This window comes from Ziziphus jujuba, chromosome 4, assembly GCF_031755915.1.
Source record: "Ziziphus jujuba cultivar Dongzao chromosome 4, ASM3175591v1".
In the NCBI taxonomy this organism is placed as follows: domain Eukaryota; kingdom Viridiplantae; phylum Streptophyta; class Magnoliopsida; order Rosales; family Rhamnaceae; genus Ziziphus; species Ziziphus jujuba.
The window spans coordinates 29,422,064-29,439,575 of record NC_083382.1 but is presented as its reverse complement, the minus strand read 5'-3'; the positions used below and the strand labels follow the sequence as shown (position 1 = coordinate 29,439,575).

At 37.2% G+C, this 17,512-nt stretch overlaps 4 protein-coding genes across 7 annotated transcripts; 2 read left to right on the top strand and 2 right to left on the bottom strand.

Annotated features, from left to right (window-relative positions):
- Window positions 1-1,287: 1,287 nt before the first annotated feature.
- On the bottom strand, window positions 1,288-4,074 carry LOC107415933 (UDP-glucose 6-dehydrogenase 1). Of its 3 annotated transcripts, none has more exons than XM_025072579.3 (2): window positions 3,944-4,074; window positions 1,288-3,036 (listed from the first exon to the last, which is right to left on the bottom strand). In XM_025072579.3, the coding sequence occupies exon 2, from the start codon at window positions 3,011-3,013 to the stop codon at window positions 1,571-1,573; it is 1,443 nt and encodes a 480-aa protein (XP_024928347.1). In that variant the 5' UTR covers window positions 3,014-3,036; window positions 3,944-4,074; the 3' UTR covers window positions 1,288-1,570. The 3 variants fall into 3 exon arrangements, with proteins under 3 accessions (XP_024928347.1, XP_015879845.1, XP_015879846.1); XM_016024359.4 differs by having other exon boundaries at window positions 3,876-4,032; XM_016024360.4 differs by having other exon boundaries at window positions 3,848-3,996.
- A 2,732-nt stretch (window positions 4,075-6,806) lies between these two features.
- Window positions 6,807-10,115, top strand: LOC107415902 (microtubule-destabilizing protein 60). The gene is made up of 8 exons (XM_016024315.4): window positions 6,807-8,143; window positions 8,274-8,319; window positions 8,418-8,513; window positions 8,617-8,736; window positions 8,890-8,988; window positions 9,446-9,505; window positions 9,613-9,707; window positions 9,795-10,115. Exons 1-8 carry the CDS (start codon window positions 7,161-7,163, stop codon window positions 9,913-9,915), a joined length of 1,620 nt encoding a protein of 539 aa, XP_015879801.2. The 5' UTR covers window positions 6,807-7,160; the 3' UTR covers window positions 9,916-10,115.
- Window positions 10,116-11,148: 1,033 nt separating this feature from the next.
- On the bottom strand, window positions 11,149-13,076 carry LOC107415888 (small ribosomal subunit protein eS19x). The gene is made up of 4 exons (XM_016024296.4): window positions 12,884-13,076; window positions 12,070-12,160; window positions 11,766-11,949; window positions 11,149-11,376 (listed from the first exon to the last, which is right to left on the bottom strand). Exons 1-4 carry the CDS (start codon window positions 12,965-12,967, stop codon window positions 11,304-11,306), a joined length of 432 nt encoding a protein of 143 aa, XP_015879782.2. The 5' UTR covers window positions 12,968-13,076; the 3' UTR covers window positions 11,149-11,303.
- Window positions 13,077-13,319: 243 nt separating this feature from the next.
- LOC107415948 (probable mitochondrial-processing peptidase subunit beta, mitochondrial) lies at window positions 13,320-17,255 on the top strand. 2 transcript variants are annotated; one of them, XM_016024388.4, is made up of 9 exons: window positions 13,320-14,154; window positions 14,735-14,899; window positions 15,068-15,205; window positions 15,295-15,446; window positions 15,555-15,663; window positions 16,061-16,159; window positions 16,456-16,521; window positions 16,649-16,760; window positions 16,887-17,255. In XM_016024388.4, the coding sequence occupies exons 1-9, from the start codon at window positions 13,474-13,476 to the stop codon at window positions 17,000-17,002; spliced, it is 1,638 nt and encodes a 545-aa protein (XP_015879874.1). In that variant the 5' UTR covers window positions 13,320-13,473; the 3' UTR covers window positions 17,003-17,255. The 2 variants fall into 2 exon arrangements, with proteins under 2 accessions (XP_015879874.1, XP_015879873.1); XM_016024387.3 differs by having other exon boundaries at window positions 13,322-14,154; window positions 16,649-16,756.
- The last annotated feature ends 257 nt before the right edge of the window (window positions 17,256-17,512 follow it).

The following is a 17,512-nucleotide window of genomic DNA, read 5'->3' as shown; positions in this document are numbered from 1 at the left end:
AAAAAGAAGAGGAGACGAAATTTTTTAAGTTGTAAGTATAAAAATATATTATTTAACCAACTTTGTTTCAATTATATAAAAAAACGATGTGGGTTCCTCACTTATTGTGGAACTTTTGCTTGCCAAAGAAGGAAAAAATCAAAGTCTTGTTTAAATTTCCTATTTAGCTCTATTTGTGGAGGATGAAATTCCTACTTAACTCTTGAATGAATGTTTTTTTTTCATCACCAAAGATGGTAGCTTAGCAGAAGGAAACCACTTAACCTTGACATTTGCGGATTTAGAAGTTGAGGTTTGAATATTGACAAACCCTGTTATTGCCTCAGATGATCTCATGCCACAATGTCGCATAGCGCAGGACTACAGCTTCCTACCTATGATACTAACAGGAGGTATTTTTTTTTTTATTCAGCAAAAAAAAAAAAAATAGTGTTTTTTTTTTTTTTTTTTCCCTCTAGCGTCTTTCTGTTCAAAACAATAGTAAACAAAAATAAAAATAAAAAAAGAGGAAAGAGAGACGTGCCTTGATCACCGCCTATTTGCCCCCACGGTGAGAAACTTTAGGGTAGATAATGAGTATGAAGAGTCGAACCTGTTAAAACATTTTCCAATGATATGATGCTATGGGCACACATTAATACATATGATTTTAAAAGAAAAGTAATTAGCCCAAAACTTATGATGCCGTTTGTTTTTCTTTTCTTCTTTTTTATGCTACATTGTTCTTCCTCTTTTGCCACTTGCTAGAAATAAAACCCTCTATGGTTGCAAGTCGTTCTACTCCACTAAAACAGTCTACAAAAACATTATGTAAATCACTACCCGTTAGAGCCCTTAGATAACTAGATCCATATCAAAGAGTCTTTTTTTATTTTATTACAGGCATGGACCTTTTTCTGCTCTACAATATGCCTTTTAAAGGATTATTTAAACTTTTAGTATGATCAAAATTGTACATGTATACATGATTTTAAAAAATTTATATGAATATTATGTCGGACAGGATGCTAGTGGAAATCAGTAATATGAATTGTTTTCCTTCAAAGTCACAAAAGTCATTAGAAAATCATTCGAATACTAGAAAGTGGAATGCATTTGCCCTGTAAGTTGTCACCGACATTTGTCTGATATTTGAGGTAGAACATCCATCATCACCAAGAAAAATGGTAGATTTTTCAACCGTCTTTTGCATTTATACCACAAAAAAAATGTCGAGACGTGTTAATATAAGGGAATAGGGAAAACAAAAATACATTCTGGCTGATATAGAATATGAGGCAAAACAGCTTTAAGAATTTCATCATTCTAATTATAATAATAGATTGGAACAAACAAATATCATATCACGTCTTCTGACAGAGAAGAAAAAGACATTTAGGAACATCGAATTCAATGCAAGGCAAAACATAGAGCTTCTTACTTTCACCAAAACTTGAAATTTATCCTTACCAATATGGGAAAGTAAGATGAACAAAAAACCCATATAAAAAATCCGTAAAGAATTGAACTGACTGTCTCAAGCTATAATTCTTTCAACTCCAAAACATGCAGCTCCAACTGCACATCTGTTCTATGCCACGGCCGGCATGTCCTTGAGCCATGGGTCCAGAGGCTTACCAATCGAGTACACAATGAAGCCAATCTCACGCAGCTTGTCCACATCAATAATGTTCCTGCCATCAAACACAAATGCTGGTTTCTGCATGTTGTCATATATCCTTTGGAAATCAAGATCCTTGAACTCGTCCCACTCAGTCAGGATGCAAACACCATGGGCATCCTTTGTTGCTTCATAGGCATCCCAAACCACACTAACTTGCTTCACGGTGGTGGGACTCATTGGCTGTAGGTGAAGGGGATGATCCCAGTCGAATTTGTTCATCGTAAGGTCCCTCTGGATCTGATCCTCAGTTACCTGTGGGTCATATATGCTCAGCCGAGCCTTATCGCCCAATAGCCCCTTGCACACATCAATGGCTGGGGTCTCCCTTGTGTCACCAGTATCTTTCTTGAAGGCAAATCCCAGAATAGCAATCTTCTTGTTTGAAACCGTGTTGAACATGGAAGCAACAACACGGTTCACAAAGCGGTTCTTCTGGTAATCATTGATCTTGATGACCTGTTTCCAGTATTCTGCTACCTCAGGAAGGCCATTGCATTCGCAGATGTAAACCAGATTCAATATGTCCTTTTGGAAGCAGGACCCGCCAAAACCAACACTTGCATTGAGGAACTTAGGCCCAATCCTTGTGTCTGTGCCAACAGCAAATGACACCTGCTTGACATTGGCCCCAGTAGCCTCACAAAGAGCTGACATGGCATTGACAGAGGATATCCTCTGGGCCAGGAAGGCATTGGCAGCAAGCTTCGAGAGCTCAGCTGACCAGAGATTGGTGGTCAGGATTCTATCTTCAGGGACCCACTGAGCATAAACATCCTTCAATGCTTGAATGGCCTTCTGGCCTTCAGGGGTCTCCCTGCCTCCAATAAGGACTCTGTCTGGGTTAAACAGATCTGATATTGCAGTTCCCTCAGCAAGGAATTCTGGATTCGAGAGAATCTGGAATTTGATTCCCTTACTGTTATGGGTCAGAATTTTTTCAATGGCCTCAGCGGTTTTGACTGGGACGGTGGATTTCTCAACCACAATCTTGTCGGACTTTGAGACATCAGCAATCATGCGGGCGGCACTCTCCCAATATGTCAGATCTGCAGCTTTGCCTGCTCCAAGGCCCCTAGTTTTGGTTGGGGTGTTGACAGAGACAAAGACGATATCAGCCTCCGAGACATGTTTCTCCACATCAGTGCTGAAGAAGAGGTTCTTGCCACGGCACTGCTTCACCACTCCATCGAGGCCAGGCTCATAGATGGGAAGCTGGTCACTGTTCCAAGCCGCGATCCTAGGTACAGAGATATCAACAACAGCCACTTCAACAGACGGGCACTTAAGTGCAATGACTGCCATTGTTGGGCCCCCAACATATCCAGCTCCAATGCAACAGATCTTCACCATGTTTGCCTATATCAATCGATAACCTGCCGACAACAAAGGTTCCTATATATCAGCAAGTAAGAAAACTATATTGCAAAGGATGGCAAATCCAGACCAGCTTCTAGCACCATTACTTTTACATAAAAGTATCATAATCTAATCCGTTCATTGACAAATTTCAAATATAACATTCAAACACAGAGTGGTTTGCCAGAAATCTTTTTTCCAGATCTAGACTACTAGACTCAAAAAATTTCAATCCTATTCTTCCCGCCGAGCAACCTCAGATAACCAATAAAAAAAAATTGTTCAACAGAAAAATATGCACACTAATATTAACTAAAAGAACCACTTTAAGAAAGGGGAAAATATTTGTTGCAGGTAGAAGAAGAATTAAAGGCAACCATCTACCTACCCATTTACCAAACCAAAGACGGACTACTAACAAACACGCAGAAAAGCCAAGATCAGATCTAAGCTAGCATAGGTGGAAACTGACAAACGGAGATTAAAAAACGAATGCTTTCAGCTCCAGATATGTTGATGCTAATGATATCATAACACATATTCCAAGAATTCAACCAGATCCACATTGCCAATCAACTTCGTATTCTTAATCCGATAACTGATCACATAATTAAGCTTAATAGTGAAAATTGGGCACGGGATCTGCATATCATTCTTACAAAGAAGGCTAAATTGACTCCCAGAAAACGAAATCTAATACCAAATTTAGATCAGAAAAAGAAAATTATATAAATTACGTATACGTACATATATAATCAACAAAATTCATATAGAAAATGAAGGAAAATTGAATGGAACATTCAGAAAAATAAAGCAAATTAAGCATACAGATTGGAAATCTTGAGGTCACGTTTACCTCCTGAAACCCTGCTCTAGCTGTGTATGTTTGTGAGAGTGAGAGGGAGAGAGAAAGAAAAGACTTACGACGATGGAGAGCACCGATGGGGGTTGATTAAATACGCAACGCATATCCAAGACCTACCCCTATCATTTCCCAAAAAGACAAACCAGTACAATAGACCAGCAGTTGCTGTGGAGCTCTCAGAACAAACATTTCCTTCAAGGCTTCCCCATGTGGCAGATGTATTGGAGGGTAGTTTTGTAAAGTCGGTTCGGGACGCGGTCCAAATGATGTAAATGAATTTACATAAAAGCCCATGTTACGCACATGCAAGAAAGGAAAAGTCGTAGCCCAAGTATGGGAATTTTATTAACTTTATAGTAACAGCTATAAAGCAGCTTAGCAATATGATATATTCCACGCGTTTACCATATCAATTAGAGACTGCCAAAATTCACTCTGTTTGGTTTGGTGCCACTTCATGAGCTTCTTGGAAAAGTGCTTGCTTTTGATTCTTACGTAATAATGGATATTCTTCTTTTGGTGATGTTATTAACCACAATTAACAACTCTTAAATTATTGTTTTATTGCTGCCTTAGTACATCTCCATTTCCATTTTTAGAGACATCTCCATTTCCATTTTTAGAGTCCTTTTTTTAATAATAATTTCTTGAGTAATCTATATAGTTAGACTTTAGTTGAGCATAAAAAAAAAAAATATATATATATATATATATACTGTGCTTAAAAGAAATATTTTAAAATTTAACTCTGGAAGAGTTTTACTTTGTATGATTAAAATTCAGAAATGTTCTAACTGATATTTTCTCAGGGATATTTTCAGATATTGGCTGTGGCTGCTATGTATTGGTCCCCCAAATGTTTTGAAAGTGACTAAAGATTCAACATGGCATTCCATTTCTATGTCCATGAGAGTGGCAATCTGCTAGGAAAATTTTGTTAGCTGTTTTAGTAATGAACAATTCATTTTTCTTATTTCGTGGTGAATTTTATAGAAGTAGAGCATCAGTTTCAAATGCATAAAAAGTTGCATATGGTTATTTATTTAACAAAAGGACGAAAATCGACAAGAAGTAACAAAATCTGAGCAAAACTAATTGACTGGTAAAATGTATTTTGTATGCGCATTAAGGTAATGACACTCTTGTTAAAGTGTAAAGGACAAACTTCAAGATGAAGGATCAATATTGCTTAAAGATTCAGAAAAAATTTTGGAGTGTGGTTGAAGCCATTCAGAAATATGAAAGAAAAGAGCTTCGTAGTCATGGTAATCATGATCCATAATAATGAAAACCTCCCAAAGCTGACAGATATCAATGTGCTAAAAATGTTGAAAATAATTGTCAATGTTTTTTTTTATTCATGTAATAATGTTGTCATTAAAATTAGACTTGACCAATATTAGGGGGTTAAAAAAGTTATGAAGTCTTTGCAAGTAAGCTCCAAAGTACTCTCTAATGGTGTTTTTTTTAATATCATTTTGTTCAACGTTCATGTGCATTCAAGGTCTATTTTGTTTTTAGGGGAGAATTCCAAGGGGCGTTTAGAACTCCAATGTCAATTTCAATGGATTGTAATTTCAGCTATATATTCCTCAAATATTAGGAAAATAGCAAAAGATTAAAAAATTAGGACGTTTTAACAACTATGTTATAAAAATTTATATATATATTTGGATGTTCACTGGTGAGCAACACGTCTAGAAATAGAGGAAAGTACCCACTCTTGATCCTCACATGGTTCATTATAGCAAGTTCTATAATACGGATTAGGTATGAATATTAAATTCTTGTTTTGAAGTTTTTTGGTCAAAATAAAAAATTTTAATATTTTTCCTATTATGGATTCTGGCCTAGAGTAACATTTTCAATCCAAGTTGATGTAGGCTTGGGCCAAGCCTATGTCTTAGTTAGCAGTCCAGCCCAATCATGTTCTTTATGGCCCATCAAATACTTCAGTTTTGTTTTATTTGGCAATTTCAATAAATTGCAGAGAACTTTTTTTTTTTTTTTTTTTTTTTTAATGCTTGAAACGGTGTCATTTCTACAGCCTAAATGCCAAGTCTTGAGTGCGATTTCCAAGTGTGTGCTTATGGTCCGCTCATAGGAAATAGAGTACCTGAATCTTTAAATTGTCTTATTATTAATTTTTTTTTTTTTGAGAATTTTATTCTATTCGAAAATTAATTAATTGTTCATAAATCAAGATTTAAACTGGAGTGTTTGATTGGTATCAGAATCACCTTTCTTAAGCTTAACCGGAGTATAATACTCCGTTGAATGCGCATTTGTAAGCACCCTCCTACCACTAATAATCCACATAAAACACCTTCACCACCACATCCATGGTTCAAACCACCTTCACCGCTGCCATGCCCATGGTAGACTAGGAATTGGAGAAAAAAGTCAATGATTTCCATGTTGCTAACAAAGCAAACGTGGTCCATTGAGGTGGTGGTGACAGATACCGTGTTTTTTTTTTTTTTAATAAATTATCTAAATACAAACTATCTATTTTTTTATTTTTTATATAATTTAAATTTATATTTTCATTGACACAAATAAAAATATTTTATCATTTGAGTTAACCCATTTCGTCAACAGATACCATATTGATTGATAAAAAAAAATTTTGGACGGACTAAATAATCAAATTGGAAGGGGCTTTTTGTTGATTTTACAGTAAAATGCAATGTTAGTCGCAATTCATGGGTTGCAAGAAGAACAACCCTTTCATGAAACCTTTCAAAAACGCCCATCTTAAAATTTTCATTGCAAGCCCATATTGAGGTTCCAACTTCTGTGCCAAGCCCACTTAGTAAAAAAAATTCCACGGTTAGGCTCTATTCGTATTTCCATCCAAAACCAATGGCATTTTAGTAAAGTTTCAAATCGTGAATCGGCGCTGGCCCGCCCAATCAGCCATAACGGTTGTTAAAATCAAATCCAATCACCACTATCTCGCTCCTAATCACATTATCCAACGGTCAAAACCCAAACAACAATTTTAAATTTCTTCATCCAACGTCTAATGAGGCAAAACCCTACAAGAAAACTAGCCGTTACACAAGAGAGCGTGTAGAGCTCAACGTTTTTTTTTCCTTTTTCTCTCTCGCTATCAATCTCTCATTCATTATTTCTTCGGATTCCCAAAAAAAAAAAAAAAAAAAAAAACACATACAAATCTTTTATCGCTCTCGCTAAAAATCCACAAAACCCAAAAAAAAAAACCCACTTTGACTCCGGCGAGTTCACCCCCATTTTTCCGATCAAACTCCGATGGACTTGATTGGCAAGAACGCCGGAGCAGCAACAGCGACTCCTAAGAAAGATCCACACGGATCTCGATCCAAGAACCAAGAAGCTCCGAGATACCCAGAGAATTTGAACCCGAATGTCTCTCCCGGCCCTAATAAACCCTCGAATTCTCCCTCTATCAAATCCGCGAAGACCCAGAAATCGGCCTCTAAGAAACACCCGAATCCGGTTGCTTTTTCACCGAGGAACAAGATTCGGGAAAGGAAGTTCGTCGTTGCCAAAAGGAACTCGAAGAAAGAGAGTGCGGTTCCTAAAGTTGCCTGCAAGTGCAAAGAGAAGTTTGTTGGTGGTGGTGGTGGTAATTCCAAGAAGTGTCTGTGTGTGGCTTATAAGAATCTGAGGGCGTCACAGGAAGAGTTCTTCGCGAATCGCAGTTGCGGTGGAGAAGATATCTGCGAATCGCATATTTCAAAGGGTGGTTGTGATCGAGCTGAGAATGAACTCGAAGAAGAAATAGAGAAGGGTTTGATGATTCAAGACCTTCAAATTGAAGATGGGTATGAAGGGAGGAAAACAGGGGAAGAAGAAGATGCTGAGTGCTCCGCGACGAACGAGTCCGAAAATGGTGAAGTGGCAGAGTCCGATCCATCAAATCAGATCGGATCTTCGACCGTTAAAAGAAGGAGAGAGAAGCTGCTGGAAGAGGCAAGGAATAGCGTGCCTGAACATGGGAAAGTGATGTTTTTGGTCAAGGCCTTCGAGAAGATCCTTTCCATACCGAATACGAATGAGTCAGAAGATCAGAAGGATGAGAAGGAAAAGGAAATGGAACAGAAAAAGAAGCCAATGAAGTGGGCATTACCTGGGATGCAAACTTCTGATGTTCATGAAGCACAGGTTTCATCTTCTTCCTTCTGTCCATCTGAGTTGTTCTTGACTTCTGAGACTCTTGGTTTGGATCCACGAGCTTCGGTTTCATCTTCTTGGGATAGCAGTTTGGGAAGGTAGACAAAAATAGTAGTTTTATCTATTTTTAAATATTTGTTTTTGCTTATTCTAATTACAGCAGTATTTTGATGGCATTTGAGCTTTGATCATTTGACTTGGTTGGTTGCTTTCTTTGCCTGTTTTTAGTATCTCAAGCCGAACTTCTAATGGTGGCCGAAGGAGCAGAAGAAATGTAAGGCTTTTTGTTATTTTTGCCCTTGTTGTTAATGACAGTTTAAAGGAATGATGATTTGTAAACAGTTAAATCTTATGTTCTTGTTTGTGTTTCAGAGCTCCGAATCATCTGCCACTTTTGGTGGAAGCAGATGGAAGAAGAAGAAGCAGCTCAAGGCCACTTCCCAGAAACCATTCAAGCTAAGAACTGAGGTAAACACATGAAGAAAAAAAAATATCTTGGAGGAGGAGGGAGGGGGGAATGCACAACTTTAAATTGCAGTGACATTAATTTGGTAATTTGATTTTATTGCAGCAAAGGGGAAGACAAAAAGAGGAAGAATTCATGAAGAAATTGCATGATATGATGACAGAGGAGGAGAGGCTGCGGATTCCAGCTGCACAGGGCCTTCCATGGACTACAGATGAACCAGAGGTTGGTTAATATCGGCATGAGTTTGAAAATTCAATGCTCAATATAATAGAAGAATTAAATACTTTTGGTTTGTTTTTCAAATTGCATGACAAGTAGTAATGGTGCAATCAGGCGAGTTAAACATGTCCATTTGTTTGATTTTTGCTATGTCAGTGCCTAATAAAACCTCCTGTAAAAGAGAGCACGAGGCCTGTTGACCTGAAGCTTCACAGCGATGTGCGGGCAGTAGAGCGTGCCGAGTTTGACAGTCAGGTGCTCCTTTGATCTCATATTTTATTTTCAATTACTCTGATGCTGCATAGTTTCCACATTATGAAATTGTTGCAGGGAAAGTTGTTTCATATGAGTAAGAGATGTGAAGGAGAAATCTAAGCAGTAATCATAAAACTGATTTTGGCTGACTATCACTAATTCACTTTGTACTTCCTATCACTAATTCACCTCTAGTTTGGACTTAACTTGGTCTATATTTTGGCTGACGATCATGTTTTTTGTTCCTAATTTGGTTATAAAAATTCATCTGTCTTTATTTATGTCTTTCTTTAATTTGGTTATAGAATTTGCTTTCAGTTTCTGGTTGGTATTTCATATATTAGTATTCAAATTGATGGAGGTTTTTAATGCGTATTATCATTCCCATTTCTTCTTACCTTCTTTATATTAGACTCAAGAGATTGCATTTTCGATCTTTATATTTTTACAAAAACAGGTGGCAGAGAAAATGTGGCTAATTGAGCAGTACAAGATAGAAAGAGAAAGGCAGCAGAAGGTATACTTACTATGAAGACAGTTTTATATGTTTTTATCTGATACCATTGTAGTAGTATTTTCATATATATATATATAATTGTATGGTGGTTTTCCTTCCTTTTGCAGTTTGCACAAGAGGAAGAAATAAGAAGGTTAAGAAAGGAGCTGGTTCCAAAAGCACAGCCCATGCCTTATTTTGACAGGCCTTTCATTCCTAGAAGGTACAGAAAGCTTCATCCTGGTTTATTCAGAAACTCTTCCATTTTGAAAGGATTTATTTATTTTTCCTGCTTGTCTGTTTTTTGAAGGTCAATGAAAAATCCAACTATTCCTAAAGAACCAAAGTTCCATATACCTCAACAGAAGAAGATCAAATGTAGCCTGTCGTGGAATGACATGAGCTCCTACACATACAACACTGAAGTTTGAAGACAGGGGAAAAAAAAAAAAAAGAAAAAAAAAAAGACCTTTGAAAAAATATTAGCATTCCTTTGTTATCCCCCCCTTCACTGAATAAGCAATTATTTCTCAAAAAATTCTTCCCCCCAATTTGTAATCCGACTTTTCCAATTTGTATATGAAGCAACCAATTTAGTTGCAATTTTGATGCAGTCAACTTGATTCTTTAAGTTGTAATGTTTAAGAGGGCTATATAGAGATAATGTTGGAATCCGGCTGCTCCACAAAAAATAAAAAGAAATAATACTAATAATAACAATAAATAATACCAATAATAATGAAATAATCTATCTAATTGTGCCATTTTAATAATGAAATAATCTAATCCCATTCAACATACAATATGAATAATTTTCTGCACGAAGAAATTTTACAAGATTGTTTTTTAGCACCGTTTAGACCATGTAGATGCAAATATATAATAATGTCAAAATGGGACATTGACCAAATTATACCCAAATGCAAATACATAAGGATTAATTTCATTTATCTTTTTAAATATAATTTTATTCCTATAGCTTCGAAAATATCATTTACCTTCCTCGTGTTTTTAAACAATACTTATTTTTCTTCCCTGTTATTTCCCTCCCATCTTTCAAAATAATTTCATCTTTACAATCAAAACAATTAAATTAAAATTAATGCAAACTTCATAAAATCTAAATAGAATATTTCCAGTATATTATAATGTCAAAATGGGACATTGACCAAATTACACCGAAATGCATCATATAACAAATCTTATTGACAAATCAGAATAACGAATCTCCAATTCTTTGCTTATGTGAAAAAAAACCAGAGAGAAGTCAAAGTGAACCATTTGTCGCCCCATTATTATCTGTAGTCTTTTCTTTCATCGTTTGATGTAACGAGATGATCGAAATAAATGCAGTTGAAAACATAATAAATATTAAATTTATTAAGGCTTTAAATAAATTGTTACATTAAACATGATCTTCAGCCAAATATATGGTCCGGTACACTCCTAGACATCGAATCATCGTGGCAATGAACACAGATACCGATTAGAGTTATGATCCTAGAATACTCGCCGTACAATTTTGGTAATAGAGAAGTGCATGAACTATTCATGCGATAAAAGGGTAATTTAAAATGCTCTAGTCCATACATTAGAAAACAAGATACTTTGATATGACAAGACATTCAAAACTAGGAGAAGAAAAAACAACAAAAAAACTAAAATAAACAAAACAAACCATGTTTATATTAAAGGAGCTTGGCAGTTGGAATCAAAATTGTCGAAAATAACAAACTCTTCCCCAGATTTTTGAAACTAAATAAAATATAATAAACCTAAACGCATCAAACTGCACTAGCAATCTTCAAATGTCCGTTGTTCATGGAGCAACTACAATCCGGCCAGCAACTTGATCAAGATCCCGTTGACCACTTGATGTGATTCTCCTTCCCCTGGTACCAAGCCAAAAACAGAAATGTATCACTAACAGATTTAGACAAGCATACCATGGTACAAGGCCAACGGAGTTAACAACATACAACAAACACTTGGTGAATGAAAACAATCACTTTCAAAATTGAAGTGAAGAAAATGCGAGTATCGGATAGCAAGGATGATCAAATAAAGATGGTTGAATGGGAAAAGATGTCCCATCCTATAGAACGAATGGCACCATCTGGCCAAGAAGGCACATAGAAGGATACACCATTGTAGTCCATTTTGATGAATAAATGTAACATGCCAACCATTATCTTCAAAGTTAACTACTAGCACAGTATGAATGGCAAGTAAATTACTAATTATGAGATAATAATAGATCATGAGGGAAATTAGGACCAACCCCTTGGGATCAATGTCAATGATGTTCATGTTCTGCAATTGTTGTAGGATGTGTCGAGCAATAGCACCACTGCTCTCGCAGAAATGGAGTGGACGGCTTCCATTCCTCTTGCTTCCACCATAGATCCTTTTGAAAGCACCAACACCAAGACCCCCCCTCAAGTAAATCTTCCTTGCCATGGAGGCTGCAAGATAATGGAAGTTTATAAAAAGAGACATATACACATACGCAAAACCAAACAGACAAGTATCATATTATAATATAAAGTAAAACATAAGAGAAAGAATGGAGAGAGGAAATATACCAGCTCGGACATAGTACCAGTCAGGGTCATAGGGAGCCAACTCCTTGAATCGTGCAGTCTTGACAATATCAGTCCATGGAGGAAGTTCAACCTGATATAAACACAAGGATATAAAAATAAATATTAAAGTTGCTGAAATGCATTACTGTTATAATTGGTAACAAATTCCAAATTCTATAAAAACTTTAGAATTTATGGGGAAAAAGACAAGAAGTTTTTTTTTTTCAATTGTGTAGCAAAATGACTAAAACGAGGAACACAATCACCCCATCAAAGAAAATGCCATATAATTCAAGTAAAGAGAATCCAACGCTAATCCATTGAATTACACTGTATCTTGCAGTACCAGACTGATTTGAAATTTTGACACAGAACGGCCCAAACAACAATGTTGTCAAATGCTAATTCAAAAATCCAACCATTTATTGTTTGAAGCGTTTCTCTTTTTATGACTCTAAGATGATATACAGTGTCAACATTAGCAACAATTAACACATATCTAATTTCTTATTAGCAACATCACAAAATAGAATATCCAAGAGACAAAATTAGGAATCTCAATTCCAGCATACCACCATTTGCTTAAATCGGGTTATCTTATCGACAGCGACAAACATATCCAATAAGAAAAATCCTCACAAGTCAACACAGTAAGTCACAGTAAGACAGCCAAAATATAGATCGAAGCTTTACCTATTCATATCGTAAAAACCATAAAAAACCACGAAAAAGAAATTTAAGAAACAAGGTTTCCCTTATATTTTCCCATACTTTCCCGAGAAACAAACGAATAGAGATCAAGTAGAAGTCGAACCTTGCCGGAACGCTTGAGATGAGCAGCGTAAGCCTTCACGAACTCGTGGGGCGAAACATCCTTCACAGTCTTCGCCGTCGCCATTTTTAACGTCCCAACTCAGAGAGAGCAACAGCCGCGCCTGACGCAGTGGAGGCTGATAGGGTTAGATATAAGCTCTCTTTCCTCTCTAGGGTTTTTGCTAATGTGTGGCCGCGATTATATATATATAGTACTTCGGTACCACCATTAGGGTTCATTGTATATTGGATCCATTTTTTGTCATTTTGCCTGGACCATTTTATGTTTGGGTTTTAGGCCCAATTATTATTAAGTCTCTTGTCAATTTGTCTGTCCATTACTTGTTTGGGCTTTAGGCCCAAGTTTACAATTGTGCCATATTTGCACACACTCATACACTCGGAAAGACAACCACGTAGGCAGAAAAACGACGTCGCATTCTCGTTGTGTAGAAAATCCACAGCCAGAGAAGGATTCTTCTTCTCTATCAGTCTGTTCGCAGTCAGTGATTTCCCCATTTTTGGTTTCTCTGAAAACCCTAAAATAGCAGCAGAGAGAGTTTGGCAGACACCAGAGGCGCCATCGGAGCCATGGCGATCAAGCACCTACTCACCACCATAGCTCGCCGGTCCCAAAGACCCACCACCAAAGCCGCCCCACTCGCTCTAGCCCAAGCCGTTCGATTCGCATCAAGCTCACCCGCTGTCGCCACGTCACCATCATCCCTTCCCTCTCCTCCTCCCCCTGATGCTATGATCTATGACCGCCTCGCTGAGGCCGTGAAATCCAAGCTCAGGCAGCTAGAGAACCCGGACCCTCGTTTCCTCAAATACGGGTCGCCCCACCCGACCACCATCGACCACACCAGGATCCTATCCGCCCCAGAGACCCGGGTCACGACCCTACCTAATGGCCTCCGCGTCGCCACCGAGTCCAACCTCGCGGCGAAGACCGCCACCGTCGGTGTCTGGATAGACGCCGGGTCGAGATTTGAGACCGATGAGACCAATGGGACTGCCCATTTCTTGGAGCACATGATCTTCAAGGGAACGGAGAAGAGGACGGCGAGGGAGCTGGAGGAGGAGATCGAGAACATGGGTGGGCACTTGAACGCCTACACGTCCAGGGAACAGACTACGTACTATGCCAAGGTGTTAGATAAGGATGTTAACAATGCGCTTGGTATTTTGGCTGATATTTTGCAGAACTCGAAGTTCGATGAGAACCGCATTAGTCGGGAGCGCGATGTTATTCTAAGGGAGATGGAGGAGGTAAAGCTTGGTTATTTAGGATTTTTAGTTTTTAAGAATATATATTTTATTTTCAGTTTCAGATGGTGGTTTGGTTTCTTTGTTGTAGAAAATATAGGAACTAACTTTTGTTCAAGTAATGACTTGCATAACCCGTATTCTAGTTGAATTCATTACAAGGGTAATTTATGTATTAACATGACCTTTTTTGTATGCCTATTACAGGTATATTGTTCAATTGTTTTCAATGATAAATGGTAGTTCTTTAATGGTCATTGGTTACTGTTAAGAGTTGAATACGTGTTGTTTGTTTTTTGAATAACTATTTGTTTTATTCCTTCTACAATGGATGATATAAAAGTCACTTCTTGTTACGTTCTTACCTTTTCATTTTGAAGCAAAGGGTTTCGTTAGTTCTAGATTTGTAGTAGTGTAACCACTCATGGTTGGTGCACCCACTAACCATCTTTAACATTTTATTAAATAATTAGATATATGCTCGCTAGAAACATTATGGTTTGTATCCTTCTTATCCCTTATGCTGAATTAGTTTGATTTATGGTGGTATATCTTATGATTAAAAAGCATATGGGTGTTGCAGGTTGAGGGCCAAACTGAGGAAGTTATTTTTGACCATTTGCATGCAACTGCATTCCAATACACTCCTCTTGGTAGAACAATTCTTGGACCTGCCCAGAATATTAAGACAATTACTAAAGAGCATCTCCAGAACTACATACAAACACACTACACAGCTCCCAGAATGGTACTCAAAAATTTATGAGCCTTATTTTATATAGTGTTATGTAATGTATCATGAAGTTCATTTGGGGAGGCCAGTGTCTTCCTTTTGTTAATATTACATATATTTGACATATAATTCGAGGCTTCTCATTTGGAAGTTATACCATGAGTGCTTGTTTGTTATATTCAGGTAGTGGTTGCTTCGGGTGCTGTTAAGCATGAAGATATTGTAGGGTCAGTAAAGAGTTTGTTTACAAAGTTGTCAGCTGATCCAACAACGGCTTCTCAGCTAGTTGCTAAAGAACCAGCTATTTTTACTGGCTCTGAGGTGGGCAGATGATTGTATTTGGTTCCCTTCCTGTGCAGTTATGTTTCCTCTGCTAATATATTCCTTTTGCTTGTTATTGTGGCAACCAGGTTAGAATTATCGATGATGATATTCCTCTGGCGCAATTTGCGGTTGCTTTCAGTGGAGCATCTTGGACAGATCCAGATTCCATTCCTCTGATGGTCATGCAGGCTATGCTGGGTTCATGGAATAAGAGTGCTGGTGGTGGAAAGCACATGGGGTGAGTTTTACTTCTAGACTTTCAGAATTTCTGTTGCACAAGTTTCTGTTTTGGCATTTTTTCTATTTGAAGGACAAGCATTGATTAGTTTCCACCATCTACAAATAGTTCTGAGCTAGCACAGAGGGTTGGCATTAATGAAATTGCAGAAAGCATGATGGCATTCAACACAAACTATAAAGACACTGGTCTATTTGGTGTTTATGCTGTTGCCAAGGTGAGATTCATGCATAACCCCCCCAAGGGGCGGGGGGGGGGGGGCAATTTTTTTTTTTTTAATTTGAATTACATTCCCCAAAAAACATTTTGCCAACATATTACAGAATTTACCTTTTTTATTTTTTTATTTTCTGTAGTTAAAAGTAAATCATTTGTTATTTAATACCCTGATGAGATGTCTTTGTTCTATGTTTTATTGGCTAGGTATTCAGACTCTTAATAAAGATAGATTGATCTTTTCTTTTCTTTTTTTTTAAAGTATTTTTATTCTTTAGATGAAATTTAATAATAGATGGGAAAGATTCATATATGTGCTCTGGTGAAGCTTTACTATTTATTCCTCCTATGCATTTTTGTCAAACTAATGTAGTTACTTTGTTTTGTTTTCATTTCAGCCGGATTGCTTAGATGATTTAGCCTATGCAATAATGTATGAGATAACCAAGTTAGCTTACAGAGTTTCAGAAGCTGATGTCATTCGTGCTCGAAATCAGGTATGGCTAGCTTGTCCATAATTTATTTTTTACATTGACATTATATTGGTGAAATTAAGCATCGACTGCCACTAGCTATGAATTATTTGCAAGAAAGAAACTCTGCTGTTTTAACACAAGTACACAACATGATGCTTCAGAATGGAGTATCATCGTCTGAACAGTTATTTTTTATTTCACCTCACAAAAATAATGCTGGAGTTATATGATGATATAGCTAAGACTGTTGCATCAAATTTTTAAATGAATGATGTGATGCTGTGGTGGTGTGACTGACAAGACTTTACTTGTTTCAGTTGAAATCTTCTCTGCTGCTTCACATAGACGGGACAAGTCCGATAGCTGAAGACATTGGGCGCCAGGTATTGTTGAAGTAACTTAAAAGAGAAAGAACAATCAGGATAGGAAGCTTTAAGATCAAATATAATGTTTATTGGTAGTTAATGTAGTCCACTAAAATTTCCTTTTACTATTATGCTTGTCTTGCAGCTACTAACATATGGCCGAAGAATTCCGTTTGCTGAGTTGTTTGCTAGGATTGATGCTGTTGATGCAAGCACCATCAAACGTGTTGCAAACCGGTTTATTTATGACAGGGTAAAGACATCTACCTTGACCCATCTAGCCTAGTGATTGCAGACAACAAATTCATTACAATTTTATGCATATCTCCCAATACATTTAACAAAATTGAGTCTCAAATTCTGTATTTGCTTGGTCTTTATAGGATGTTGCAATTGCCGCCATGGGTCCCATTCAGGGTTTGCCGGACTACAACTGGTTCAGACGCAGGACCTACTGGAACAGATACTAGTTTCCCATCTATTTCTTATTTCCTCATAACCATTCTCCAGCGGTCTCGCTTCAAATATTTTGTTGTTTTTCTGCAATTTCTTCCCTTGGAGAGCTTTCAAGGCTGGTGTATTTTTTTTCCCTTGATATAAAATTTCTTAGGTAATCGTTTTGTAACAATTCATATTCAGAAATAAGTATGCTGTCTTTTCAGTGATGCGATTTATGAAGTAGCAACACTAAAAATTTTCCACATTGCTTTGAATGTAAAGCAGTGCACTGCAAGGTGTGAAATTTCTGTTGATACTTTGAGCTGCTCTTGTCCTGCTATACAATCCTTCAGGCTTTGATGTATAAGAAATCCCAAATTAAATGGTTACCTTTTTAGTTCAACTGCCAGCTTTCCCATGTTTGTCACTTTTCACACGGCTTAGCAAAGTGTTCCTCATGGGTCCCCAAAGGCATGCCCATAAATGAGATGTAAATGCTAAGCTGGTATTATTTTATTACAAATGACACTAAATGATACAACAAATATAAAATATAGCTAATTGTGGCTGA

Bases quoted from the DNA above. Each gene is read 5' to 3' on its own strand.
- LOC107415888 (XM_016024296.4), bottom strand. From the start codon at position 12,967: ATGGCGACGGCGAAGACTGTGAAGGATGTTTCGCCCCACGAGTTCGTG. The intron at 12,161-12,883 runs GTTCGACTTCTA...TGTTTATATCAG, and splicing joins ATCTCAAGCGTTCCGGCAAG to GTTGAACTTCCTCCATGGAC. The intron at 11,950-12,069 runs GTATATTTCCTC...ATTATCTTGCAG, and splicing joins CTGGTACTATGTCCGAGCTG to CCTCCATGGCAAGGAAGATT.
- LOC107415948 (XM_016024388.4), top strand. From the start codon at position 13,474: ATGGCGATCAAGCACCTACTCACCACCATAGCTCGCCGGTCCCAAAGA. The intron at 14,900-15,067 runs GTACTCAAAAAT...TGTTATATTCAG, and splicing joins ACTACACAGCTCCCAGAATG to GTAGTGGTTGCTTCGGGTGC. The intron at 16,761-16,886 runs AGACATCTACCT...TGGTCTTTATAG, and splicing joins GTTTATTTATGACAGGGTAA to GATGTTGCAATTGCCGCCAT.
- LOC107415933 (XM_025072579.3), bottom strand. From the start codon at position 3,013: ATGGTGAAGATCTGTTGCATTGGAGCTGGATATGTTGGGGGCCCAACA.
- LOC107415902 (XM_016024315.4), top strand. From the start codon at position 7,161: ATGGACTTGATTGGCAAGAACGCCGGAGCAGCAACAGCGACTCCTAAG. The intron at 8,514-8,616 runs GTAAACACATGA...ATTTTATTGCAG, and splicing joins CATTCAAGCTAAGAACTGAG to CAAAGGGGAAGACAAAAAGA. The intron at 8,989-9,445 runs GTGCTCCTTTGA...TTACAAAAACAG, and splicing joins GTGCCGAGTTTGACAGTCAG to GTGGCAGAGAAAATGTGGCT.